At 59.2% G+C, this 28000-nt stretch overlaps 1 protein-coding gene across 2 annotated transcripts; it reads left to right on the top strand.

The window, feature by feature from the left end:
* Positions 1-8873: 8873 nt before the first annotated feature.
* Positions 8874-27042, top strand: NFE2 (nuclear factor, erythroid 2). 2 transcript variants are annotated; one of them, XM_065419532.1, is made up of 4 exons: positions 8874-9079; positions 19561-19642; positions 20849-21052; positions 25930-27042. In XM_065419532.1, exons 2-4 carry the CDS (start codon positions 19592-19594, stop codon positions 27040-27042), a joined length of 1368 nt encoding a protein of 455 aa, XP_065275604.1. In that variant the 5' UTR covers positions 8874-9079; positions 19561-19591. The 2 variants fall into 2 exon arrangements, with proteins under 2 accessions (XP_065275604.1, XP_065275605.1); XM_065419533.1 differs by lacking the exon at positions 8874-9079 and adding an exon at positions 17642-17677.
* Positions 27043-28000: the final 958 nt, after the last annotated feature.

The following is a 28000-nucleotide window of genomic DNA, read 5'->3' on the forward strand; positions in this document are numbered from 1 at the left end:
AGGAGGAGGGAGAAAAATTGGTCTTCTTAACCTCTGAGGATAGGACAAGAAGCAATGGGCTCAAATTGCAGCAAGGGCGGTTTAGGTTGGACATTAGGAAAAACTTCCTAATTGTCAGAGTGGTTAAGCACTGGAATAAATTGCCTAGGGAGGTTGTGGAATCTCCATCATTGGGGATTTTTAAGAGCAGGTTGGACAAACACCTGTCAGGGATGGTCTAGATCAGGGGTCGGCAACCTTTCAGAAGTGGTGTGTCGAGTCTTCATTTATTCACTCTGATTTAAGGTTTCGCGTGCCAGTAATACATTTCAACGTTTTTAGAAGGTCTCTTTCTAGAAGTCTATAATATATAACTAAACTATTGTATGTAAAGTAAATAAGGTTTTTAAAATGTTTAAGAAGCTTCATTTAAAATTAAATTAAAATGCAGAGCCCCCCGGACTGGTGGCCAGGACCCAAGCAGTGTGAGTGCCACTGAAATTCAGCTTGCATGCCGCCTTTGGCACGTGTGCCATAGGTTGCCTACCCCTGGTCTAGATAATACTTAACCCTGCCTTGAGTTCAGGGGGCAGGACTAGATGACCTCTCGAGATCCCTTCCAGTTCTATGATTCTATGTCCCAGGTTCAGCACGTCTCTATCCCCACTTTCATGTTACAATTGTTCTTTTTGGGCGCTGCAGGGATCTTTTAGCTTAGGTATGAGGAGTGTCGCTGCAGAGCGAATGAGGAAACCAAAAAACACCCACAAGGGGGAGAGAGAGAGAAGCAACCAGCTTAATCATGAAAATTATTTATTGCCAAGTAATAACCATAGGGGAGCCAAACAAACAAAGCAGTTATTATATTAAATCTAATTTAAATTTGATTATAAAAGTCAGGTTTAGAAAACTATAATTGATCACACAAGTCAGGGTCAGAAGGCTATACAGAGAGAGAGAGAGCTGGGTTCTCACCACTCTGTGAAGCTTGGGTAGGGGGTTTTTGTCAAGAAACAACTGGTTCGAGGGAGAACACTAGATTTATTTGTGTAAACTGATGGCTCCAGGGAGGATACCAAAGTTGTTTTGTTCAGGCTAAACAATGGGAACTGATCATTCCTGGCTATGGGCGGTGTTCCTTCGAGGGAGCTCACAATGCAATTAGGCAGCTTCCGTATTTTACATACCAATAAAGGATTTATTACTAGAATTGGTCTCATAACGAGTGAGCTGGGTGTGTGCAGGCGTGGGTTCATTAACATCTGGAGCAGAGATCCCCCATGATGCACTGCTTCCCTGCTTTTCTGGTCCCAGAGTTCCGTGCGGTTCTTGCCTTGGAATCTCTGTTCTCCATTCTGTGAGCTAATGGAGGTGCCTCCCTGGCCCATCTTCGGTGCAAATGAGGCTGGGGAGTTGCCTTAATTCTGTCACCCTTGTCGGAGGGGTTTAGATGTCTCCCACTGCCTTATCGGTTTTGGTTCAAGCAGAGGCTGGGGGGTGGGGGGGAAGGGTCTTTCGCTTGTCAGGATGGGTACTGCACCCTGGTTCCCTAAGAGCACAGAGCTGACAGGTAACGCTCCCCAGGCCTGGGAGCACCTGTGGGCCCTGCTTAGGGTGGGGTCATGGGTCTCACGCCTCTCCCCCTACTGTCCTGCCATCGGGGCCCATGGCACTGGAAGAGGCTGGACACAAGGCCAGAGCCCTTCTGGGAAACACCCCACAACCCTATCATTAAAGACCGAACCACAGCAGAGGCACGGCAGGGCTGGCATGGGGGGACAGGGATGGCATGGGGTTGGGTGTGTAGCAGGGCTAGCATTATGTGGGGGGCATAGCAGAGATGGCATGGGGGGGCAGGGCTGGCATGGGGGGTCACAGCAGGGACAGCATGGGGGGGCTTGGGGACCAAACAGGGCTGGTGGGGGTGTGATGAGGCCATCAAAGCTGTCTCAGAGCTCTGGGTGAGATGAGTTTGTGGGGGCTCAGCCTGGTGCGCATGTGTCCCCAAAACCAGAAACCACCAGGGGAGCAAAGCGGGCATCACAGGCCCAGCCACCCCTTGTTGAGCGATGGAGCCCCCCTCCCCCACATACTGAGATAGGACCAGTCCCGTCCTGTCCCCCGCACTCTGTGGGACTTGGCATCCAGCTCTGCAGCTGGTGCTTGGAACCACACAGACCCTGGCATCAACTCAACCCAGTCCTGGGCTCCCAGCCCCCAACTCTACCGGTGCCCCTCAATCCCGACCCGCAGCCCCCTGCTACCCCAGCCCTGGGCTCCCAGCCCCCCAGCTCTGCCAGTGCCTCTCAATCCCGACCCACAGCCCCTTCCTACCCCATTGACAGTCTCTGCTGGTTGAACTGTGCCTGTTTTTTCCCCCGTGCACATGGGCTGTGGATGAGAGCAGCTAATCCCATGTCGTGGGGGTGCAAACCTCAAACCCCAGCAGGGAAAACCCAGCACTGCCCCCCTCCCCCGCATGGATCAGCCCCAAACCGAGATGGCTGGAGGGTGGCCCTGGGAGCCCGGCTGCCTCTTGACAGCAGGGGGTGCTCTTTGCTTGCACAATCCCCTGGCACAGAGGAGCTGAGTCCCTGGGGCAGTGGTATCTAGTGGTTAGAGTGGCAGGGGGCTGGGAGCCAGGGCTCCTGGGTTCTATCCCTGGCTCTGGGAGGAGAGGGGAGAGGGGGTGTAGTCGTTACAGTGGGGGCGGGGAGCCAGGGCTCCTGGGTTCTATCCCTGGCTCCGGGAAGGGGGAGGAGTCCAGTGGTTGTGGGGAGGCAGGGCGGGGAGGGGAGCCAGGACTCCTGGGTTCTATTTCCAGTCCTGCTCCGTAACTTCAGGGAGGTCCCCACAGCTCTCAGTGGCGGGGGCTGCTGGAGCCGCGGGTCGGGGTAGGGGCTCTGGTTGCGGAGGGGAAGCGCTGGGTGTCAGGGATACCAGCCCTGCGGCCTCCCCGGCCGGTTGCAGAGGAAGCTGGGCCGGGCACTGCCAGGGGCGGATATGCTGGGCCATGCTGATAAAGGTTGCGTTAGACCAGGCAGCCATCCCACCGCGAGACCAGTTACATAACGTTGGCTGGGCTCTTTAGCAACGGGTCCAGGCGGGGGGTGGGCCAGCTGTGCTGGGTCCCCCCTGGAGCTGAAGGGGCGGTCCCGTCTAGTCTGTGCCCCCAGAGCCACTCACCCAACTGGCCCCCCACCCACCTTTCGGGCTGAGTCGCTCCAGAATCTGGGTCCAGGGTGCTGCTCCATGGGGCAGGGTCCAATCCAGGTTGGCATCCGGATCCGTCGGGCCTGCAGGACACACAGACACCCCCTTCAGAGTCGGGGGGATCGGCACCCTTGGACAGCTGGACAGACAGACCCCTTCCAGGATCAGTCCGGCTGGAGCCCCATCCCTAATAGTTGCTGCCCTGCGCTCCCTGCCTCATGCCCCCCACTATTCACTCGGACAAACAGGCTCTCCTGGGGCCCCTGTTGGCCCCCCTACCCACGCCCCTCAGTCCCTCCCCACAGGCCCAGGGGGAGCCTGGGCAGTGAGCATCCCCAGGACTTGAACCTGGCATGTCTGGGGTGACAGCAGGAGTGGCTGGGGCTAGAGTAAGTGGGAGGGAGGCAGGGGGGCTCACCTGCACCCAGCCCCAGCCCCACATTGCTACCAAGCCTGGCAGATCCTTATTCAGAAAACTGTTCTCCAGCAGTGAAATGCAGCCACCTCTGGGGTGGGTGGGGTGGCTGCTTCACTGCACTGAACAAAAGGGCCTGACTTTATCCTGGTGGGGTCGCCACTCCCTGCAGCCCCAGCCCAGCATTGGCTTGGGCAAGCATCCCTGGGCCTAGGGAGCTGAGCTGCTCCCCTGCTGCTGCATCTGGCGCTCCGGCCCCCTCCTCAGACTACGAGTCCCAAGATCCCCTGGGCAGGCTAGAGGGAAGCCCCAGAAATAGGCTTAGGCCCTGGGGGTTATAAATTGTCCATATGGCACAAAACACAGGAGGTGGCACAGAAACCACAGTAACGGCCTTCCTGTGGGGGTGGGGAGGGGGTCGCACAAGGGAGGGAAAACATTCAGAGCCTGTGATACCCTGGCTGTGATACCCTAGTGTGGCATGCGCCAGCTGGGCTGCCGTGGCATCCCTGTGTGCCGCGTGTTGCAGACGTGTGCTGGCTGTGGCATCCCTGTGTGCTTTGTGTTACAGACGTGCACTGCCGTGGCTTTCCTGTGTGCCGTGTGTTACAGACGTGCGCTGTCATGGCTTTCCTGTGTGCCGTGTGTTACAGACGTGCACTGCCGTGGCATTCCTGTGTGCTGTGTGTTACAGACGTGCGCTGCCGTGGCATCCCTGTGTGCTGTGTGTTACAGATGTGCGCTGCCGTGGCATTCCTGTGTGCTGCTTGTTACAGACATGCTGCCATGGTATTACTGTGGACATGTTACAGACATGTGCTAACATGGGATTCCTATGTTATGTGCCCTGCAGAATACATTATACACATGGTATTTCTGTGTGGTGCCCATTACAGCTAGATGCTGACCAGGATTCATGTATAAGCATGTTGCAGATGTGTCCCGTGAGCTGTATTCTTGCTCTAGAAAGCAAGTCACAGTTATGTGCTGCTAGAGCATCCCCATGCCATACATGTCACAGCTGTGTAACTACTAGCTCATGCCACCAGGGTTCATGTGTAAGGCATGCGGCAAACGTGTGCTGTGATATTCCTATGTTCTGTGTGCAGCTCTGCTACTCCTATGTGCTGCTGGCATGTGCCAATGTACCTGGGGCCTGAGTCTCCTCGTACCAGAGCTTGACACCCATATAACTTCACTGACTTTAACAGAGTGATTCCTGATTTACACCAGTGTGAGCAGAATCAGGACCATGACCGAGCATTCACATGTATACATGTTGAAGATATGTGCTGCTCTAACATTCATGTATATTACATGTTGCAGTCATGATCATCTAGCATTGACATGTACTGCATGTGCTGATCTAGTATCCACATGGGTTGCATGTTGCAGGCGTGTGCGGCTGTACAATCCCCATTAAGCCATGTTGGGGGGTGTTGCATGTTATTTACATGGGGCAGGTATGCACTGAGCTAGCACTCCTGTGCCATGCACGCCACAGACACATGCTGCTGGGGTCGTTCCATGTGAGCCCCGGTACAGACGTGTGCCTCATGTCATCCCATGACGCTCACACGCATGCACTGAGTGAAGACAGGGCACACGCCAGGGCTCACAGCCAGGGAGCGGTGTGTGCAGCAGAAAGACTGCCTGTGCCTTTAAGACAGGTGCATGGGGATGCCTGGTTACCTGGGCCCATAAAAGGGCCTTTGTCTCTGCCTTGGCCTGGCCCAGCCCTGGGGGAGGGGGAACCCAGGAGCATGAAAGGGCTGAGATTCAGGCAACCTTCCCCCAGCCTCAGCCCTGGAGCCCCCACTGCCCTGGGGCTGTTCAGGGATCGGATCCCTCCTCCCCCCCCGCCACGCCCTGGGGTGCGGGGGTGCACTTCCCACTGGGATGCACTCCCTGAGCGCTCCGCCAGGGTCCCCCCAAAACTGCAGGACATGTGGACTCAGCCTGCACCCACTCGCTGGAGCTGCCTAGAAGCCAGGACCCTTCTGGGAGGGGAGTCTAGTGGTTTTGGGGAGGGCGGGGGGGCAGGACACCTGAGTTCTATCCCTGGCTCTGGGAGGGGGGTGGGGATGGCTCACGGTGACAAGCAATGGGGCCGTTTGCTCCTCGATGGCCAATGTGATTCAAGTTCAACCTGGCAGGAGTCGCTCCCCTCCCAGCGCCGGGGCAGAACTTAGGAGTCCAGGCTCCCAGGCCCCCTGCTCTAACCACTAGTCACGCTCCCTTCCTAGAGCTGGAGATAGAACCCAGGCGTCCTGGCTTCCAGCCCACCTGATATAACCCACTGCACCTCATTCCTCTCTCAGAACTGGATTAGAACCCAGGAATTCTGGGCTATGAATATACTGCACCTAGCACAAGGTGCAGTAAGAAATATCCAGGAGAGCTAATGCCTGTGTTTCCAGCTAGGTGACCCAGGGGGAGTCACAGCCCCTCTCTATGCATCAGTTTCCTTTCCTAGATCCCACTCCTCTCCCAGAGCCAGGAATAGAACCCAGGAGTTCTGGCTCCTAGTCACCCCTGCTCTAAGCACTGACCTCCACTCCCTACCCAGAGATAGAAACGGAACCCAGGAGTCCTGACTCCCATGTCCCGCGCTGTAACCCACTAGACCCCTATGCAGAGCTGTCTGTGAGCTCTTTGGGACAGAGACTCAATTGGTGTGTACAGCACCTGGCGCGGTGGGATCCTGTTCTCTGCTCGGACCCATGGGTGCTACGGGAAAAAAACAATCAGAAAATACTAAAAAAGAGTGTAAACCATTTTTTAAATTCATATTCCGGGCTCCCCCAGTGTGCCGGGCGCTGCACAGACCCAGAGTGAGACACAACTCCTGCCCCCAAAAGCTCACAAGTTTGACAGATAAAAGGTGGAAGGGGAAACTGAGGCACAAGCAGGGAAGGAGATTTACCCAGAGTCACCCAGCTGGGAATAGAACCCAGGTGTCCTGAGCCTCAGGCCCACATGGCAGCCCCCAGCCAGGCTGCCATTGGCTTAGGCCCTGTAGCCTCCTCACAATGAGGCCTTGTGGGGCTTAGCTGGACAAGGGCCCCCTTTCCCCTGTGTCCTGGCCCAGCATCTCCAAGCCGCCATGGCAACCCACGTCCATGGCACCGGCTCCGGGGCCAACGGCAAGGAACTCCCAGGGGTGAGGGGGTTCACTCACCACCCGCCCCAGGGAACAGGCCTCCTCCCCATGGGGACGGTTCTCCATGGAAAGCCCCCGCCTCGGAGACAATGTGTCTGACTCGTTGTGCAATCGGCCAGTTTTGGTTCCTTCTCACGGGCCTTCGCCAGGCGGGTGTAGCCGCCCCTTCTGACAATGGCCTGGCGGTTTCTCCCCTGACCCCACTCCCCCCCCAGGAGTCCTGATGCCCATTCTCCCTGCCGCCCCCACACAACCCTTCTCTAATCACCAGACCCCACACCTGTCCCAGAGCTGGGGATAGAACCCAGGAGTCCTGACTCCCAGTCTCCACTGCTCTAACCACAAGACCCCACTGTCCTCCCAGAAGTGGCCCGCTCAGCCCTCGGCTGCCCCATTGAGACTCTAAGGACCTGTTGTTTGTAGTACCCAAGTGGCTTGCATGGTGGAGTGGAGTGAGTTAGAGCAGAGGGAGCTGGGAGTCAGGACACCTGGGTTCCGCTCCCCATATCTGCCTCAGCTTTTCTGTCTGACCTTCAGCCAGTCCCACACCCTCTCCGTGCCTCAGTTTCCCCATCAGCACAATTGGGTACTGGCTGGCGGGGGGGTTAACAAATGTGCGAGATTCTCACATAAAAGACACAATTGATGATGCTGGTGCCCCCCTCATCATGCCCTCCTGCACCCCCGTGGTCACCCTGCCGCCCCCCAGCTGCCCCCAGGGTCGCTGTGCTCCACCGGCCACAGGCACCTCTCCCCCCCCCCACCCCCGCCGCCGGTTCCTGTGGGACAAACTCAATCTGTTTTATTGAGTAAAAATGAATTTGCATTGCACTCCCACCTGGGTATATTTGAGACTTAACCAAACTGTGGCAAAAAGTCACAAAAATTCTTGGGCTCCAATGGGGGGAAAAGAAGGAACGAACGCGCCTCTGTGGATGAACCCACGTAACATTTCAGCTCAGCTGGGGGCTGAGTCTGTGGGTTTGTGTTTGTCTTTCTCAGGGCTCAATAATCCCTTTTAAAGTTGTCTTTGTGTATGGAGCTGTGCGTGCGTGCATGTGTGGCTGTGTGTGTTTGCGGGGCTCTGTGCGTGCATGTGTGGCTGTGTGTGTTTGTGGGGCTCTGTGTGTGCATGTGTGGCTGTGTGTGTTTGTGGGGCTCTGTGCGTGCATGTGTGGCTGTGTGTGTGTTTGTGGGGCTCTCTTTGTGTGTGGCTGTATGTGTGTCTGTGAGTGTCTGTGGCTTTGTATGTGGGGGAGGCAAGCTCTGTGTGCACATGCGGCTGTGTTTGTGAGTATGCACAAGGGTGTGTGTGTGTGGCTGGGTGGGTGTTTGAGGGGCTCTGTGTGTGTGCATGTGGCTGTATGTGTGGCTGTGCGTGTGCGGCTGTGTGTGAGTGTGTGGCTGGGTGGGTGTTTGAGGGGCTCTGTGTGTGTGCATGTGGCTGTGCGTGTGCGGCTGTGTGTGTGTGTGTGAGAGACTCTGTGTGCGCGGGGGAGGGGGCTCTGTGCGCACACGTGTGGCTGTGTTTGTGCATATGCACAAGCGTGTGTGTGTGTGGCTGGGTGGGTGTTTGAAGGGCTCTGTGTGTGTGCATGTGGCTGTATGTGTGGCTGTGTGTGTTTGTGGGGCTCTGTGCGTGCATGTGGGGCTGTGTGTGTTTGTGGGGCTCTGTGTGTGTGCGTGTGGCTGTATGTGTGGCTGTGCGTGTGCGGCTGTGTATGTGTGTGAGAGACTCTGTGTGCGTGGGGGAGGGGGCTCTGTGTGCACACGTGTGGCTGTGTTTGTGTATATGCACAAGCGTGTGTGTGTGTGTGTGTGTGTGCGTGGCGCTGCGTGCAGGAGTCTTTGCGTGGCTGGGTGTTGTCGGGGGTTGTGTCGTGTTGTGATGTGTGTCCTTGTTATCACCGTGTGCCCTGGAGCGAGGGCTCCTGTTTCCCTGCAGCGCAGCCCCCGGAGGCCGGGGGCGGGGGGGCATCCCCTACGGACACTGCGCTCTGTGGCTTCCCCTCCACACCTCGCGGGGGGGCGGGAGGCCGTTAGACGGCGGGGCAGGGCTGGCCCCGCTTATGTAATAACAGGCAACCCCAGGGAGAGGCGCAGAGCCTCACCGAGGAGAACACGGACGAGAGCCCTGCCCTCTGTGCGCCCCCCAGGGCTGCCCAGGATGGAGGTGCCCTGAGAAGGCCCCCCCGGCTCGCAGCACGGACCACGCTCGGTTGCCCCAGCACCTCGGGGTCCTGCGGGAAGGAGCCACCGTGAGGGAGACGGGGAAAAAGAGCGAGACCCCGGCTGGGGATCCCAGGCAGGTAGGAGCCAGCAGCGGTGCCTGGCCCAGCCACGGCCTCTCAAAGGAGACTTTGTTCAGGTCCCCGCGGCTCCGGCAGGTGCTGGGAACCGGAGATCCCAGCTGGGGGTGGGAGATTTTCCCAAGGCAGATGGGTCACCACTGGGGGGGGGGGGGGATGAGCCCTGTCCTGCCTGCATGGAACTGCTGGCTGGGGTGGTTCAGAGCCCCCCCCCCCCCCCGATGCGCCAGGATCGGGGCCCCAGGCTCTGGAACAATCCCAGCACCAACCCCCAGATTCCAATGCTGCCCCCACGACACGGATCCCCAGCCCTGTTTAGCCCCCCAACCCCCTGACCAGGATCCCTGTCCCCGTCCAACCTCCCCCCACCCCCACAGATCGCCATCTCCATCCGGCCACCCGAGCTGTGGGAAGGGTCCGACCCAGATCCCGGTCGGAAACCTGGTGCTCGGACCCATCTCTGTGAGCTGGCTGGGGCCACGTGGCTCTGGGGGCAGGCGTGGGGCCCACGAGGAAGCTGGGGGTATGAAGCGCTGGGCATGTGGGGCGGGGATGCTGCAGCCCCTGGGGGTTCTGATCAGACGGGCTCCACCCTGCTGGGTTTGGAGGTCTGCGCTCAGTGGCCTGTGGGGCAGTCGCTGCGCTGCGGGGTCCTGCGGAGACTTGCCCGGGCTTCGGCGCGGGTAGGGTTTGTGTCTGAAAGGGCAGGAGAGAGAAGGCAGGTCAGGAGGGGGGGGCTCAGCCTGGAGGCCGCCTTCTCCCGTCTGCGCCCTTGTGTCTCTGGGTGTGAGTTAGTGACTCGCTGGAGGTGAATGGAAAACACAGCCCACCTCCCCCCCGCATCACCTTCTCCTGGTGCACAACACCATACACACATCCTACACACACGCACCGTGCACACACACCCCTACACACACGGACACACTGTATGCACACACACACACACACACACACACACATCCTACACACACCCCTACACACAGAGTGCACACGCACACAGACACACTGTATACACACACACACACCCCTACACACAGAGTGCACACACACACACACCCTACACACACACACCCCTACACACAGAGTGCACATGCACACATACAAACTGTATGCACACACACACAGAATGCACATGCACACAGAGTGCATACACAAACACACACACCCTACACACACACACTGCACACACACACACACCCCTACACACAGAGTGCACATGCACACATAAAAACTGTATGCACACACACACAGAGTGCACACGCACACAGAGTGCACACACACACATATACTCTATGCACACACACACAATGCACACACACCCCTACACACAGAGTGCACACACACACACACACACATGGAGCCAGTGCAGAGGTCAGCAAATTCTCCCAGCAGCTACGCGAGAAGCAGCTCCCATGGGGGGCTCATGGGCATTTGCACTGTCCCCTCAGTGTGGGGTGAGTGGGGTGGGGGTTGGGTCACTGGCGGCTCCTCTTCCTCCCGGGCTCGTGGCCGTGTGGCTCCAGTGCTTGTTTCTGTGGTGCACGGCAGGTTTCTGCTCCTGGCAGGTCGCTGAGAGTCGAGCGTTTGCTCTGAAGGTTGAACCCAGGTCTGGGGCTTGGGTGGGACATTGGTGGAAAAGGACAATCTAAATGGTGTGTGTGTGTGGGGGGGGCTGTGCACATATGTGCACCACTGCCCTCTCCTGGGTGCACCCAGCACTGCTAGCCATGGCCCATAGACCCTGTAGTGCGAAGAGCTGCAGGAGATTTTCCTTTAGCTTGTGTCGGGGTTTGGGTTGCAGAACCAGGCCTGGGCTCCGGGGACAGGTCTGTGGTTGGCTGGACACACTGGGGGTCTCACAGGGGGAGCCAGGTCCTGGACTTGATGGCCCATTGGCCTTGCCCTCCCCTGGGGCCGTTTCTGCTGCCCCAGGGACCCTGCTCTAAGCCTGTCTCTTCCCAGCCTCTTCCTGGAGAGGGGCCTGGCTGGTCTCAGGACCGGTGACCAGCCAGTTAGTTCTAACCACTGCCCTCTCCTGGATGGCTGCAGACTCTGCTTCACTGAGTGTCATAACCCCCTCACAGCCAACAGCGATTCCCCTTCAGCTCAAGTGCCAGGGGCTGCGCGCTCAGAGCAGCAGGGGCTGGATTCTATCCCTGAAGAGTCCCAGAGGGTTTCCAGGACTGCTGCCACAGGGACCTCTTCCCCCACTGCCCAAAAGCAGTCACTTCTGGGGTGCAGCGCAGCCCACAGCTGTTTAGCATCAACTGGGAACTAGGCAGAGCTCAGGGAGGTTGGGCTCTGTTTGCTTTTCGGACTGGGGGTGTTGCCAGAGCCCCAAACTCCCAGGCAGAGGGGTGGCTGGCTTGGTGGAGGTGCCCGGGATGTGGCAGTGCCGGGGATGCCTGAGAGCTGGGTGCGGAGGCTGTTGGAGGTACCAGGGAAATCTAGCAGCGCGGGTGATACCCCCCTGCCAGACAGGCCATCAGCAGCTCTGCAGCTCTGGCTTACTGAATGTGCCCAGGCCCTGGCTGGGTACCCATGTACCTGACTAGGGGCCAGCCCAGCCTGCCCCTGGAGGGGGTGGGCCCTGGGCCTCACGCTGAGGGGCGATAAGGGTGTTCCTGTATCTCTCTCTCCTTCTGAGGATCTGAGCAGCTTTGTCCTCAGACTGGTAACAACGAGAAACAGCAAAGGAAATATCTCCCTGCAGGGTCTCAGCTCACTCCTGTCTCCAAGCGAGTGTCACCCCAGAGCAGGTGCCCAGTCTCCCTTAGCCTCAGTAGAGCAACACGTGGGGCATAAAGGCTGAGCTGTGTGTCATACACCCTATACTGCTAACAGCTAGTGGGGATTCTCCTTCAGCTCCGGGGGCAGAGGCCTGCATTCCTGGGGGATCTAAGCCCTCTCCCTGCCCCATCTCTGGCTCGTGGCTTGGGGTGCTGATTTGGCACACAGGGTTGGAAGAGCCGTGCCCGCTTCCACCCCCTCTGAGCCAAACTCGGCACTTAGCTAGGCCAGTGTGAAGCTGGACTAGCCCCACTCAGGTGCATGGCATGACCCTGGATTTACCTCAGCGTCACCGAGAAGCAGCTGACTCTGCAAGTCCCAAAGCTGCCTTCCCAACCCAAACCCACGCAGGCTCCCATCCCCAGCCAGCTGCTCCAGCCAGGGGCAAGCGAGCCAGATTCTAGCCAGGCTTCTGTATCATCTCCATCCGTGACTGCAGAGAAACAACCCAGCGGGGGGGCTAGATTGAACCCCTTTGCTAGGGGCAGAGATGGGGCTGGATGCACCCCCTGGGGCTGCGCTGCCAGAACCAGGGTGGGAATCTGGGGCTGGCTCCACACCCCCATACACACTGACCATGATCCCCATCGGGTCCCTCCCTCCGGAGCCCCTGGGCTGGCCCCTGGACTCCAAGCCAGTGGAGTGACACTGAAGACCAATCCCTCCGGGGAAGGGGCCATTGGCTCAGAGCAGGGCTCGGCCTTGCCTGGGTTGGAAGAGGGGCCCTGTGACAAGCCCCTCTAGGTGTCACAGGAGTCGCACCCTAGACCCCCAGAACCTCAGGGAGACTCCCTGGGAGCAGTACAGGGGCTATGACACAGAGTAGAGCGGTGTGGATTCCATCCAGTAGAGGGCAGTGGAGCTCACACACTGACGCATGTGCACACAACACCCACCTACCCAAGTATAAGCCACGCCCACTGAGTGTGGTGCTCTGTCCCCTTCTTGTGGTGCCTAGGCCAGGTCTGGATTGATGGGCCTAGTACAGCCATGCCTAAGAACTGATGTTTTAGGCTTAGGGACGATGATCTGGTTGCAGGTTCGACCCCCGCTGTTAATAACCCATGCAGGGCATCAGCATTCCACACACTTGGTACAAGCTACGTCTCAGGCTAAGTAGCAGAACAAACAATGGTCCTGGGGGAACCCCCTGCCCCCAACCACTGAGAGCGGGGTGCCTGGCTCCAGATTGGCAGAGCCCAGTCATAAGTCTCTGCCTGTCTCTCCCCTTTGCCTGTATAGCCCGCCCCAGCCCTGAGCACCTACCCAGCTCTGGGTTCAAGCCCCAGGCAGCCCCATCCCAGCACTGACGCCAGCCTGATCCTGAACGTCTCTGGGAGCTTGAAAAGCCCACCGAGCACACTGCTGTGCATGCTGGTTTGTTATTGTAGGGTCTCCCTGAGCACTGTGCCACATATGCTGGTTTAAAGCAACAGAGGGTCCTGTGGCACCTTTAAGACTAACAGAAGTATTGGGAGCATAAGCTTTCGTGGGTAAGAACCTCACTTCTTCAGATGCAAGTAATGCTGGTTTGTTATTGTAGGGTCTTCCCACAACAAGTACAGGAGCTGGGCAGAATCTTGTAGCAATGTCGTGGGCACTGGGAACTCCACGCCCAGTTCCAGGCTGCATGTCGTAGCTGCATGAGACATAGAATTCAGATCCTCCTGGTGTCAAAACCATCTGCACTAAGGGAGACTCCCCCTCAGCAGTGCAGGGCCTCTGACACACAGCTGAGCAGTCCTTATCGTGACTAGCAGGGGGCAGTGGTGCACACATGCTCGCCGGCGCCTGGTAATGCTAAGGTTGCAGGACGCCAGCTGGGAAGCGCAGGGGTCTGGAGGGAAAGTATCCCCATCCTGCGCCACTGGGTGACACCTGGAGTGGGTGGGGGAGGGGATGTGGGTCCCACCTGGTGGGGGAGTATGTGAGATCCAGCAGCTGGAAGGCAGGGCAGGGTGGGGCACAGGGGAGGGAGCAGGCAGGGGTCAGCACTGCTGGTGGGTGAAGTGGGATCTCAGCTGTCAGAGCCATCGCAGGGTCTGGCGCAAACTGCCAGCTCCCAGTGCCATAGTAACAATCCCGCCAGGCTCTTCTCTGTCGATCTCAAAGCGCTTCACCGAGGAAGTCAGCGCTGTGATCCCTATTGTACAGGTGGGGAAACTGAGGCACAGAGAGGCACAGCTTGCCTAAAGTCACCCAGCAGGCCAGAGCCAGGGACAGACCCCAGCTCTCCCGAGTCCCAGTCCAGTGCACTACCCGCGATGCTACAAGGGCAGTGACCAGTGTTTGCGAGTGGCTGCGCTGGGTGGATGGCTGGGGGGTGCTGGAGTGTTTGTTGCAGTGCATGGTGCTGATCGCATGGCAGGGCTGCCTGGGCCAAGGGTGCAGGGCAGGGCCACCCTGATGAGCCAAGAGGCTGGGCAGTGGCCAGGGCTGGTGGGGAGGCCCCTCCTAAGGAGGATGTCCCAGGGAGAGGCCCCGCAACCCCCCCCCCCCGCCCCACCCCATCCCACGCCCTGGACCCAGGAGCAGGGGAGGGGGATGTGCCCCGCGGGAGCCAGGCGCAGTGTTAACCAAGAGAGGCCGGGCGTCAGTTTTGCCTTGTGCAACATCCCGCCGGGGCCTTGGGAAATCGTAGGGGGCCTGTGTCGAAACACGGGCGGGAAACCAGGGGCCCCAGAAGGTGATAACGGCCCACAGGCTGCGGTGGGGGAGGGGGCTGATCAGTGCCTTAACCCTCTGATCCCTGCATCTCCCTGCAATAAAAGTGCCCTGCTTTCTATAGGGCCCTAGCATCAGGTGGCAAAACTGCTCTGACAATGGGCTCACCGAGGGAATCAGGAGCAGAGCTGGGGCTAGAACCCAGGAGTCCTGTCGCTCTGCCCCATAGCTCTAACCCACCAGACCCCACTCCCCAGCCAGAGCCAAAGGAGAGAACCCAGGAGTCCTGGTTTCCATTCCCTCGGGCTCTAACCTCTAGACCACATGGAGAATATGGCTTGGAACAGGAGGGATCTGACATTTAGGCCAGGCCCAATGCCCCCACTGGTGGCGCTGAAGGGGGGAATTGGGTTTGGGATCTGACGCCGGCGGCGGGAGAGTGAATCTCATGTTGCTTCGGCGCAAATCTGCCCCCAGCTGGCATTGGGTTCAGCCCTGTGGGGAGCTGCCCCTGATCCGGGGGCTCTGATCCACATGGAGGGGAGACAAATGGACGGGATGAGAGAGACGGACAGAGTCCTGGATCCAGGCACCACCTGGGCTGCTCAACAGGAAGTCCCCAGCACCCCTCCCCGCCCCACACCCACAGCCTTTACCCTGGCTCATCCCCCCTCTCCCCGTAATGAACAGGCCCATTAACCCCATCCACGCTGGCTTCGGTGGAAACCAAGCACTGGTGGCACAAGGCTGCCGAGCTGAGCCCCGCCCCCACCCCCCCTCCCCGGTCCCGGTGGGATGATGCTGCGGCCGGCTGCTCGTCCCGCTTGCTGGAAAGCACCTGAAAGCAGAAGTGAGCACAACATGCGGTCTGGCTGGGCGTTCCTGCGGCTGGGGAGTGTTTATTGTCCCGGGGAACGAGGGATGAGACAGCTGGGGGCATCCACAGGGCATCCTTAGGAGACAGCACAGGGCACTCCGCCAACCTGCCCCCGCAGGGAGCTGCCACTTGCTCCCCAGCCCCTCCAGGGCCCAGCCCGGTGCACCCGCAATGCCCAAAGGCAGCAGGTTGAGAGCAAGGAACACAAGGGCAGCGCCAGGGTCAGGGCCCAGCTCAAGGATTTGGGAGTGGGGACAGGCTCCCCATGGCCAGTTCTGATTGGTTACTTAAGTCACATGTGTGTGTATGGTGTGGGGGGGCTTTTTCAGAGAAAAACCACCAACCCCCATATTTCTGGGATCAAAGGGTTGTTTCCTCTTTCGACATTTCGTTGGTTTTTTTTATATATATTTTTGGAAAATTACGAAATGTTTGTAATAGCTTTGAAGGGGCCGTTGGGAGCGTCTCGTCCGCCGTCCTGCGTAGCACCAGCCAGAAAACTTCCCTCACCAATTCCTCCCTGAACCAGAGCGGGCCTTGGAGGAAAACAGCCTTTCAAAGTTGCCAGGGATGGAGACAAAAGCAAAGGGGGGAAAAACAAACCAAGAAACCTAGCAGATTTAGAGAAATGGGGGTTTTTTTTGAGCTAAAAAAGGCTGAATCGGCCTCTTTGGAAATGCAGCAGGACAGAGATGATCCAGTGAAGGTCCAAACTGAGGTTACTGGGGCCAGGTCTTGGGGGTGGATTTTTCACACCCCTGAATCCCATAGCTGTCGACCGACGTTTTAAGTGTTGACCAGGCCTCCGACTGGAAGCTGCTGCATCCCACCCCAGAGCTGGCTGCATTGGACTGTAAGCTCTTTGGCACAGGGTCTGTTGTGTTTATACAGCGCCTGGCACCTTGGGGTCCTGGTCCATGAGTGAGGATCCGAGATGCTACCGTAATACACCGAACAAATAACTATAGCGAGTAGGAGCCTCTGGAATGCCCCGCCCCCGAGGCTGGATCCCTCCCAGTTCAAACTGGGATTGAGACATGAGTCTGTAACAGGGAGGGGAATTAGTCCTGGGAGCAGCTTCCCAGCGGACTGGTGGATTCTCCATCCCGTGGAGGCTTTTGGTTGAGGATGGACGCGTGTCTGAATGATCCTGCCCATCAGTTACCAGGCTGGATGCAGGGATCTGAATGGGCCCTTCTGGTTTTATCACCACGAAATCTATTTACTCTCAGAACTGCCTCACTAGCTTCCCAGTGGGGCCTGCGGGACAGATGGGTTTGGATGGGTGGTCATGTGGGGAAAGGTGCCGTGTCCCGTTATCCAACAGCTGCTTCTCGGGTACAGCAATGGGTGTGGCCCAGTTGGTACCAATCAGCTGGTACCAGTCTCTGATCTGCCTGGTCAGTTACATGGGACCCACCTGCATGGCCCTTGGCAGTGCCCATCTCTGCCCCAGTGTCACTGGGTGTTTTTGGAGTGGGGGTGCTGAGCTGCACCCCTCTTATCCCTATCCGTGCCTCTCACCACCCCCTAGAGCTGGGGCCAGGAGCAGGGCTATGGCTCTGGGAGGGCGGGACGTGGACAGGGGTAAGGCGGCGGAGGCTGGGGACCCAGCTAGGGGTGGGTGTGGAGCCACAGGTGGCCGGCGGCTGGGACCCTGGGGCCGGCAGTGGAGCCCCCGGGGCCAGCGGCCGAGCGGGACCTGGCGGTTGAACAGGACCTGGGGCCAGCGGCCAACACCCTGGACAGCAGCGGGACTGGCAGCCAGGACCCCGGGCAGCAGGGGCCAGTAGTGTAGCTAATGGGGTGCAGGGGAAGCAGCCGCTTCCCCTCAGCACATTTTCAAAAAGCGGCGCGCCTGCCGGCCGGTGCTGACCTCCTGCAGGCAAGGGGGGGCAGCACGGCCGGAGGAGCCATGGGGAGGGGGCGGCATGACCGGAGGAGCGAGGGGGGGCGCAGCAGGGCGGCCGGCAGCCAATGGGGGGGTGGCGGGCACGGCCGGAGGAGGCAGAGTGAGGGTGGGGCGCAGCAAGGCGGCCCGCAACGCGGCCGGCAGCCGTGGCCGGAGGAGCAAGGGGGGGCGCAGCATGGCAGCCGGCAGTCAATGGGGGGGGCGGCACAGCCAGAGGAGCCAGCCAAGGGGGGAGGGCGCGGAGCGGCCGGAGGAGGAGCCAAGGGGGGTGTGGCCAGAGGAGGAGCCAAGGGGGGGAGCCTTTTTTATGTTTGCTCCCCCTGCTCTTAGATCCTGGCTACACCACTGCCTGGAGGTGAAGTATTTCAAGATTTCAAACTCTCCCCTGGTTGGCAATGGGTGGATGGAGGGAAGGACAGTGAGTGGCCTGAGCAGGGTGTGCCTTTGTTTCTCACCCTTGCTTTGGCTCAGGTCTCACACATCTGACCCGTCGTCTCCGTGGTTTATTGCCCCAATCGTAGTTCCGTAGGTTCGGGGCTGGGCTCGGGCTGGGGCCTGGGATTCCCCCTTCCCCACATCTTTCCTGTGAATTGCCCCTCAGGTTTCCCCAATGCACGGAGGGGGAGGCGGGTGCTTTTGGGTCTGGCTTCGTGGCCGTTCTGAGCTCGGGACGCAAATTACAGATTCAGGCCCAGCTAAACCCCCTGGGTAGCTGGGCTGGACTTTCCAAGGAGCTGCAGCCCAGCGTGCCCCTGGCAGGGCCATCTCTACTGAGAATCCGGCTCTGACTGGGTGCCCGCCCTTGGAAGGCTGGCCTTAGCCTTGGAGCCAGGAGGGGGGGGAGTGGGCTTAGAGGGGAATGAGAAGGGGGTGTGGGGCGGGGGAGCGTCGATCTGCCAGATCCTGTCCTTGTAAGCCCCACAGAACCTGCTGGGCCATGGGGGGGGGGGGGGGGGACCCAGGATCTGTCCCTTTGGGCCCCAGGGAGCTGGCCTGGCCATGGGGGGAGGAGCTGGGGTCTCTCCCTTTGGGCCCCAGAAAACCAGCCCAGCCACTGGGGGAGCCAAGATCTGTGCCATTGGGCCCCACGGAGCCGTCCTGGCCATGTCATTCGTTAATTCCTGGGGTGGCACAAGCCCACTGGGACTCAGTTCCACTGGGGGGTTAAGGACTCTGACCCCCCCATACAAGGAGCCTCAGTGTGACTGGGGGAGGGTGTCGTGGGGGTCATTGCTTGGCAGAGCTGAATGGAGCGGCAGGGAAGTTCCCCTGGGAGGACACTGCCAGCAGGGAGTGGGTAACGTGGGCGCCGGGCGGGGCTGGCAAGTGACGGGGCCGTTTCTGCTTTTCTTCCCGGCAGCCCGGGGGCTCCCCTGCCGCAAGGAACCTCTTGTGAAATCGCTGGAGGGAGGCAGCCCTGCCCGCACGCTCAGGCGCTGGCCCTGGGGAGGGCTGCGGACCCAGGGAGCGGGGCGGGGGCTCAGCAGGGGGCGCTCTCCCCTGGCAGTCAGCGCTGGCCCTATTGCCCCAGGGTGGCGCTAGGGGGCGCTGTGCTGCAGGGAGCAAAGTGAGGGGCTCAATAGGGGGCGCTCTCCCCTGGCAGTCAGCGCTGGCCCTGTTGCCCCAGGGTGGCGCTAGGGGGCGCTGTGCTGCAGGAGGGTGCAAGGTAAATCCAAGGCCTGGCCATTCATGGTCATTAGCGTGGCGCAGTCTCTCAAGGCGGGAGCATGAGTCCCAGCGTCATGGCCAATCTGAGTGGGTTCACTGGGGCCCCCTCCATGATCCACCATCGGCTCCTGTTGCAAAACAGGATTATTCTGTGCGTATCAGCAGCACCTAGAGACCCTGACCGAGATCAGGGCCCTGCTGCGCCAGGCGCTGCACAGACGCAGCGTGAGAAATGGACCCTGCCCCAAAGAGCTCCCAGGCTGAATAGAGACAAGGAGGGGAAACTGAGGCACTGAGCAGGGAAGTAGCCATGGAACAGAACCCCGGCGTCCTGTGTTCTAGTGCAGTGCACTACCCACTAGGTCACACTGCCTCCCTTGTGCTTTGGGCAGTTTCATGGGTGTGTCTGGGCCTGGACAGAGCCTGGGGATGGTCAGGGCTGGGAGCAGGTGGGGAAAGCACAGTGGGGTTCAGGGAGCTGGCTGGGCATGAGTCTGACAGCCGCTGGCCGGGGCGCATGCCTTGGCCGTGCAGCTGCGGGTGATAAGGGCCCTTATCTGTGTGTTGCAGGAGCAGAGCAGGCCTCCTCCCGGCTTCATGAATGTCTGATTTTGCCAGCTGCGGGCTGCAAATTCACAGAACCGGCTCAGAGGTGAGGGGAGCGACCGGGGAGGGGAGGCTTATCGGGGCACCAGACGGGGTGGCCACGCCTGGGGTTGCCGTGGGGAACATCCCACCGGGCTGCAGAAGGAAACATGGTGCACGGGAAAGGCCCAGTACCGCAGCCTCCTCTCCTCCGCCCAACCCCCCAGATGTGGTGGGACACCCCACAGGGTGGGAGACTCTGGAGGGAGCTCAGGAAAGGGTGGAGCGGGAGGAGGGGGTGGAGAGATCGCCCCAGGCAGAGAGGGAAGAGAAATGAGGAGGCATGAGGCTGGAGTAGGGTAAGAGAGCGGCAGCGGGGTGAGTGGGGATGTGGGGGCTGGTGGGCGTCGTCCTGACCTCACCCCACATCCCCGGCTGGGTTGGGAAGAGGACTAAGGTTGCCAGAACTCAGTGGGAATCAGGGACTGGAGTCTTTCCTATGAATGCCTCCTCCAATCTCTGCTATAGCCAGGCCTGAACTTCAGGAAGGGGGTGTCCCCCAGCCCAATTCTGTGAGAGGAGTTAGAGCCAGAACTCCTCAGGCCAGCCAGCTCCGGACTGTGACCCCCGACCCAACCCCTCAGACTCGGGAGAGTTGGGATCTGGAGCCGGTCTCCACAGCGGGGCCCAAGGGGAGCCTGGCCCCTCCATACGCTTGGCCCAGCAGGCCCGAGGGAGATGCACAGAGCAGAGCGATCCTGGACATCCCCACTTCCCCTGCCATGCCCAGGCCACGCTCTAGAGAACCTGGGAGCTGCAAAGAGCCCCTCAGGGTGCCCCATAGCAGAGAGAGCTCTCCAGCTCCCAATCAGAGAGAGAAATAGCTCAGACCACCAATCAGCAGATGGGAAGGCTGGGGGGGGGGGAAGAGATCCTATCTCTACCAATCAACAGGCAGAAAGGCTGGGGTGAATCCTGTCTCCACCAATCCCCAGGCAGGAAGGCTAGAATGGATCCTGTCTGTACCAATCAGCAGGCAGGAATGATGGAGTGGATCCTTTCTCTACCAATCAACAGGTGAGGAAGTTTGGGGTGGATCCAGTCCCTATCAATCAGAAGGCAGGAAGGTTGGGATGGATCCTGTCTCCACCAATCCCCAGGCAGGAAGGTTGGGGAGGATTCTGTCTCTACCAATCAGCAGACGGGAAGGCTACGGTGGATCCTGTCTCTACCAATCAAATCCAATCAAATTCTTTCTTTCCTTGTGCCACAGAATTTCGCTGCCACGGCCGGTTTTGGGGTGGCCCTTCTGGAGCAGACGCTGGGCAGGGCCTGGGCCGGCAAGATGCCCCCTTGCCCTCCCCAGCAGGGCCGGGCCCGGACAACGCTCCTGTCCGCACCACAGCTGAGTGAGCCTGGCCAGCAGGGGGAGATGGAGCTGACCTGGCAGGAGATCATGTCCATCGCGGAGCTGCAGGTGAGCCCCAAACGGAGCATCTGCTTCCCTCCCCCAGCCAGGCCGGCTTTGGATCCCCGGCTCCTTGCTTCAGGCAGTGGCAGTGCCTGGTGCTGTTAGCCCCCTTCTCCCTCCCGCCGGCCGAGCCGGTCGCTGCGTCCAGCGCGGAGCCCCGCGATCTCCTGGAGGGGCGGTTATTGTAGAAGAGGGAGGGGTTGACCCAGCTGCGCTGGAGCCCCAAGGCGCTGTGGTGCCAGGCCCCTGTCCCCATTGGGCTACTGCCACCCACCTGGGTGTCTGTCTCCCAGGAAGTTTGGCTGGCATCTCCCCTTGCAATGGGGCCTTGTTCCCAGGTGACTGCCTGCTGTAGGCTCACAAGTGACACGAGTTTGGCCAGGTTCAGAGCCCAGACCCCAGCGGGCGACTTGCTCCCAGGGGAAATTCTGATCTGGGTCGAAAGTCACGTGGGTTCCCTTGAGCCTGGCACAGGGAGGGGACTCATGGCTCAGCTTGGCACGGGCACTGCCAGCTCGAGGAGGGGAGTCCACTGGCTGGCTCTTGGCCTGGCCTTGATAAGCCCAGGTTGGACTAGTGGGGGGTCCCTGCGATGGGCCGTCTGCCCCAGCCAATCTGGCCCTGGCTGGAAACACAGAGCTCACCCCGGCCCTGATGTTTAGGTCTAATTTCTCCCAACTGCTCCCCCCTCCTTTGGCCTCAGCCCAATTCCCAGTGGCGCTAACCGGCCCCCAGCGCCGACCGAATCCCCGTCCCCCTAGTGGGGATCCCTGAGTGAGGGAGCAATGCTGCCCCCTAGTGGCTGGGCCCACCAAGAGGATGAGGGAGCTGCTAGCTGTGCAGGCCAAGGGAGCTCTCCTCCTGTTGGTGAGCTCTAGCCCCACCTCCCTGGGATTCTTTGCAGCCCCCTGGATCCATCCCACCAGGGACAGGCGACCTGGTCAGTGTGGGGAGGCAGCCCGGGCTCTGAGGACACACAGCCCCCCGCCCAGCACCCTGTCCTCCCAAGGCCCTGCTGTGCTGCAGGTATTAATTACACATAGCCGCCTCTTTAATCTTCCCAGTGGGATGGAGCTGTTCACCTGCCCCTGCGCCAACACTGTCCCATTCACTGCAGGGCCCTTGCTGTGGTGTTCGGCTGGTGGGGGCAGGGCGGGGGGGCCGGCCGCACAATGGGGCGTCTGTCTGACGAGATGAATCGGCTCCATTGTTCTGGTAGGGACGATATCGCGCTGTCCATCTCTGTAGGGCAGGCACCTGCTGCAAGGCTGGGCGCCTTCCCAGCATGCTTTGGGCCTGCAACCCCCTCCCCGAGGGGCAGGGTGATCCCAGTATGCTCCATTCCCCCTCCAACTCCAGGAATGACACATTCCCAGCATGTTCTGGGTCCCCCATCCCACCCCAAGGAGTGGCACATTCCCAGCATGCTCTGGGCCCTCCCATCCCACCCAAAGGGGCAGGGTGTTCCCAGCATGCTCTGGGCCCCACATCTCATCCCCAGGGGCAAGGTGTTCCCAGCATGCTCCATTCCACCCCAAGGAGTAGCATATTCCCAGCATGCTCTGGGCCTCCCATTCTACCTCCAAGGGGTGGTGAGTTCCCAGCATGCTGCATTCCCCACCCCCCCAGCCTTAGGCCTTCCTGTCCCCTTTCTAGGGCTGGCGGTGCTGAAGAGTGTGGGTAGAGGGGCAGGCAATGCTGGCGCCCTGAGCAGCCTGGCGAGGGTGACAGTAAATGCTCAGGAAGATTAGAGAGGCTCCAAAAGCAGAAAGTGCAATAACAATGGGGGATTTCAATTGTCCCCTTATTGAGTGGGCACATGTCCCCCCTAGGGCAAGATGCAGAGATAAAATTCCTAGACACGACTAGCTTCCACCACTGCTTCTTGGAGCAGCTAGTCCTGGGAGCTAGTCACGAGGGGAGAGGCAGTTCTTGATTTAGTCCTAAGTGGCACCCAGGAGCTGGTCCAAGAGGTGAATACAGCTGACCTGCTAGGGAATAGCAACTGTTGTGTAATCCTTGTAGGGGGATAACACAAGAAAACCCACCATGGTGACAATTAACTTTAAAAAGGGGAACAACATGCCAAGGACGCCCGTTAGCTGGACATTAATTAAAAGGAGCTGTCCCAAGGGTGAAATGCCTGCAAGCAGCGTGGGGACTGTTTAAAACCACCATAGTAAAGGCTCAGACTAAACAGATACCCCAAGTCAGGAGAGACAATAAGAGGACCAAAAGAATACCACCAGGTAGGATGACCAGACAGCAAGTGTGAAAAATCAGGACGGGTGTGTGTGTGTAAATAGGAGCTTCTATAAGAAAAAGCCCCAAATATCAGGACTGTCCCTTTAAAATCGGGACATCTGGTCACCCTAACACCAGGGCTAAGAGCACAGTACGAGGCAAAGAGGCATCCTTTAAAATCTGGAAGTCAGGTCCCAGTGAGGGTAATAAGCCACCCAAACGCTGGCAGATTAAGCATAAAACTAAAATAAGGCCGGTCAAGAAAGAATTTGAGACGCTGCTTGCTAAGGACGCAAAAACTAACAGTAAGAATGTTTTTAAATACATCAGAAACAAGCAGCCTGCCAGCCAGACAGGGGGCCCACTGGGCGGTCGAGGTGCTAAAGGAGCACTCAAGGAAGACAAGGCCGTTGAGGAGAAGCGAAATGAATCCTTTGCATTGGTCTTTGCTGCGGAGGATGTGAGGGAGATTCCCACACCTGAGCTGTTCTTTTTTAGTGACAGATCTGAGGAGCTGTCCCAGACTGAGGTGTCAGCTGAGGGGGTTTTGGAACAAATTGGTATATTAAGCAGTAATAAGCAGGGGTGAAAGTAATATTAAACTCTTACCCGTATGGGGGCCCGACTTCGGGCCCCCAGAAGGGGCGGGGCCTTGGGCGGAAGGGGCAGGGCCTCGGGCAGAAGGGGCAGGGCTGGGGGTCCGTCTCTCCCAGCCAGCCCATCCGCGCTGCCTGGCCCGCGCCACCCATGGCTCTGGTGGTGATTTAAAAGGGCCTAGGGCTAAATTGCCGGCCCCGTGGCAGCTGCCCCTTTTGTCCATCCCCCCCGCCCCCCCAGCGGCCCTGCCAGTAGGGTCCCTACCGGCAGAGCCACTGACAGGGGGGCAAAAGGGGCAGCGATGTTAACGCTTTAACATCGGCTGCATAAGGGCCGGTACTGGCTTCTTACTGGTACACCGTACCAGCCTACTTTCACCCCTGGTAATAAGTCACCAGGACCAGATGGGATTCACCCAAGAGTGCTGCAGGAACTCAGATATGACACTGCAGAACTGCTAACTGTGGTATGTAACCTATCACTGAGATAAGCCTCTGGCCCAGCTGACTGGAGGGTAGCTAATGTAACCCTAATTTTAAAAAAGGGCTCCAGAGGCGATCCTGGCAATTACAGGCCAGAGAGCCTACCTTCAGTGCTGGGCAACTTGGTAGAAACTAAGTGAAGAACAGATTTATCAGACACACTGATAAACATGATTTGTTGGGGAAGAATCAACATGGCTTTCGTAAAGGGAAATCACGCCTCACCAATCTATTAGAATTCCTTGAGGGGGTCAATAAACATGTGAACAAGGGTGATCCAGGGACATAGTGAACTTGGACCTTCAGAAAGCCTTTGAAAAGGGCCCTCATCAAAGCCAAGTAAGCAGTCATGGGATAAGAGGAAAGGTGCTCTCATGGGTCAGTAAATGCTCAAAAGACAGGAAACAAAGGGTAGGAATAAATGGTCAATTTTCACAGTGGGGAGAGGTAAATAGCATGGTCCCCCCAGGATCTGTACTGGGACCAGTGCTGTTCAACATAATCATAAATGATCTGGAAAAGGGGGTAAACAGTAAAGTGGCAAAGTTTGCAGAAGATACAAAATCACCCCTAGTTAAGTCCAAAGCTGATTGTGAAGAGTTACACAGGGATCTCAGAACTCGGCGACTGGGCAACAGAATGGCAGATGAAATTCAATGTTGCAGATAAATGTAATGCTCACCAGAAAACATAATCCCAACTACACATATATAGGGTGACCAGACAGCAAATGTGAAAAATTGGGACAGGGGGTGTGGGGGTAATAGGAGGCTATATAAGAAAAAGACCCAAAAATCAAGACCGTCCCTATAAAATCGGGACATCTGGTCGCCCTACCCATATATAATGATGGTTCTAAATTAGCTGTGACCCCTCATGGAAAACGTCAGCTCAGTCCGCAGCAGCAGTCAAAAAAGCTGAGGATGTAAAGATCCATTAGGAAAGGGATTGATAATAAGACAAAAAATATCATAACGCCATTATAGAAATCCCTGGTACACCCAGGCCTTGAATAGGGCGTGCAGTTCTGGCCGCCCTGTCACAAAAAGGTTACAGCAGGACTGGAAAAGGTTCAGAGAAGGGCAGCAAAGATGAGTGGGGGGGGGGGAGAGCTGGGGGAAACATGAGTTGCGGGAGGGGAGGTGGTTGGAGGAGAGTGAGTTGGGGGAGGGGAGGGGAGGGCGTTGGGGTGCATGAGGTGGGAGAGGGGACAGGAGTTTGCAGAAGGAGGTTGGGGGAACATGAGTCTAGGGAGGGGAGGGGACATTGGTCCAGTCTGGATCCTATGTTGCTTTTGCACCAGCATTTTGGGCCTAGGGCGTGGTGGGGAGCGTGACCGTGGGGCTATGGGGGCAATTGGGAGTAAGGGCTCCTGGGTTCTATTCCTGACTCTGCCAATGACCCTGAGCAAGCCGCTTACCCTCCCTGTGCCTCGGTTTCCCCACCCTGTCCTATGAGGACAACATCCCAGACCCCTCAGGCATGGGAGGCCTGGCCCAGCAATGCCTTGGGGGAAGCTCCTAACAGCCACTAACCAGCCTGCATCTCTCAACCCCACAGGGCCTGGATGTGCCGAATGAGACCCCCTATGACCCCGCACTCTACACCCTCATGCACCAAATGGCGCCCACTGCCAACTACGGGCACTGCCCAGCGCTGGGGGATGGCCCAGTGCCCAGCTGCAGCCAGCCTGCCCCAGTGTATGACCGCCACTATCTGGATGCCATGGTGGCCCCCTGCCCCCGGCTGGGGATGGGCCCCGTGCCCCCTATAGACCCCCCTTATGGCTACACTGGGATGCTGATCTCCTCCAGCCTTGACCCGGGGCCGGAAACCACCGCCCTGAGCCAGATGGGCACTAACAAGACTCCGTCTCTGTCCGGGCTGCTAAGCGAGTCCCAGGGGGAGGCCAGCAGGCGGGCTGAGGGGGGCCGGGCTGAGGGCTACGGCCCCCCGCCACCCTGCAATGCCCAGGAGGACTTGGAGTCAGATTCGGGCCTGTCACTCAACTACAGCGACGCCGATTCCATGGAGACAGAGGGGCTGGAGCCCAGCAGGCTGCGGCCCGACTACGCGGAGATGTACCCCGTGGACTACGGCCCGCACTACCCCTTGCTGCCCACCTTGCAGGAGGTGCCCCCCTTTGCCATGCAGCCCCTGGAGCCGTTCAAGCCCCAGCTGGAGAAGGGCCGGGTGCCTCCGCGGGCCGAGCTGGCCTGCAGCCGGGACGAGCGCCGCGCCCTGGCCATGAAGATCCCCTTCCCCACCGAGAAGATCGTCAACCTGCCGGTGGATGACTTCAACGAGCTGGTGTCCAAGTACCAGCTGACGGAGCCGCAGCTGGCGCTGATCCGGGACATCCGGCGCCGTGGCAAGAACAAGGTGGCGGCCCAGAACTGCCGCAAGCGCAAGCTGGAGAACATCGTGCAGCTGGAGCAGGAGCTGGAGCAGCTGGGGCGGGAGCGGCAGCAGCTGCTGCGGGACCGCTGTGAGGTGGACAAGACCCTGGGCCTCATGAAGCAGAAGCTGGGCCAGCTGTACCGCGAGGTCTTCCTCATGCTGCGGGACGATGCGGGGAACCCCTACTCGCCCGACGAGTTCTCCCTGCAGCTCACCGCCGACGGCGGCATCTTTCTGGTGCCACGCAGCAAGAAACTGGACAGCGGGGACTGAGCGGGGCGGCCCCGGGGCCCCACAGCTAGGCCCTGCCTGTGTGTGGGGTGGGGGGGGGGGGTCTGTGTTCTTTCCCAGCAACCAAACCTGCTTGTGGGGGGACCCTTTTGCGCGTTACACACCTGGAGGCATCATAAGGGCCTGGAGGGCCTGTCAGTGCCTTCAGCACCCGAACCCTGGAGGTGTCATACGGGAACAGAGGGGCCTGCCAGAGCATTACACACCCAAGCGAACCCTGGAGGTGTCATACGGGGATGGGGGGACCCTGTAGTGCGTTACGCACCAGGGTCCCAGACGTGTCACTGTTTGTTTCTGTGATGATTACCCCAGCCCCCTTCACTCCCCTGCAGAGACCAGATCCCGACCCTGCTGAGTCCCTTGCCCCCTATTCCCCGATCTCTGTTCCTAGGGGGTGTTTGGGGCGACACTGCCGACCGCAGGGAAGAACAGCACTTCTCAGGCCCACTCGCCCCACGGAAATGACCCGGCCTGGAGAGAGGGAGAAGGGTTCTGCCCCATGAGCCCCACAGAGCCGACAGAACCGTAGCCTCTTCCTTCCCGAGCGTCCATAAGCTTGTTTGTCAGACGCCCCTTTGCAAAGTCACTGAGAGCAACAGGAGCCCTATGTCCCTGAGGGCAGGGCTGGGGGGGCTGGGGAGGGGGCAGCTGGGGACAGGAGGGGGTCCCTGAGGGCAGGGCATGAGGGGGCAGGGCTGTGCAGGGTCAAGAGGGACAGGGACAGGAGGGGGTCCCTGAGGGCAGGGAGTGAAGGGCAGGGGGCTGTGCAGGGCCATGGGGGAGGGGACAGGAGGGGGTCCCTGAGGGCAGGGCGTGAAGGGCAGGGGGCTGTGCAGGGCCATGGGGGTGGGGACAGGAGGGGGTCTCTGAGGGTACGGTGGGAGCAGAATTGCCTTTCTTCCTGGTGATGCCGGGCAGGGAGAGGCCTGCCTTGGGGCCC

The sequence above is a fragment of the Emys orbicularis genome, chromosome 19 (genome assembly GCF_028017835.1).
Source record: "Emys orbicularis isolate rEmyOrb1 chromosome 19, rEmyOrb1.hap1, whole genome shotgun sequence".
Taxonomy (NCBI): Eukaryota; Metazoa; Chordata; order Testudines; family Emydidae; genus Emys; species Emys orbicularis.

Coding starts and splice junctions, on each gene's coding strand:
- NFE2 (XM_065419532.1), top strand. CDS start 19,592: ATGTCTGATTTTGCCAGCTGCGGGCTGCAAATTCACAGAACCGGCTCA. Junction 19,643..20,848: donor TTCACAGAACCGGCTCAGAG/GTGAGGGGAGCG, acceptor CTTGTGCCACAG/AATTTCGCTGCCACGGCCGG. Junction 21,053..25,929: donor TGTCCATCGCGGAGCTGCAG/GTGAGCCCCAAA, acceptor TCAACCCCACAG/GGCCTGGATGTGCCGAATGA.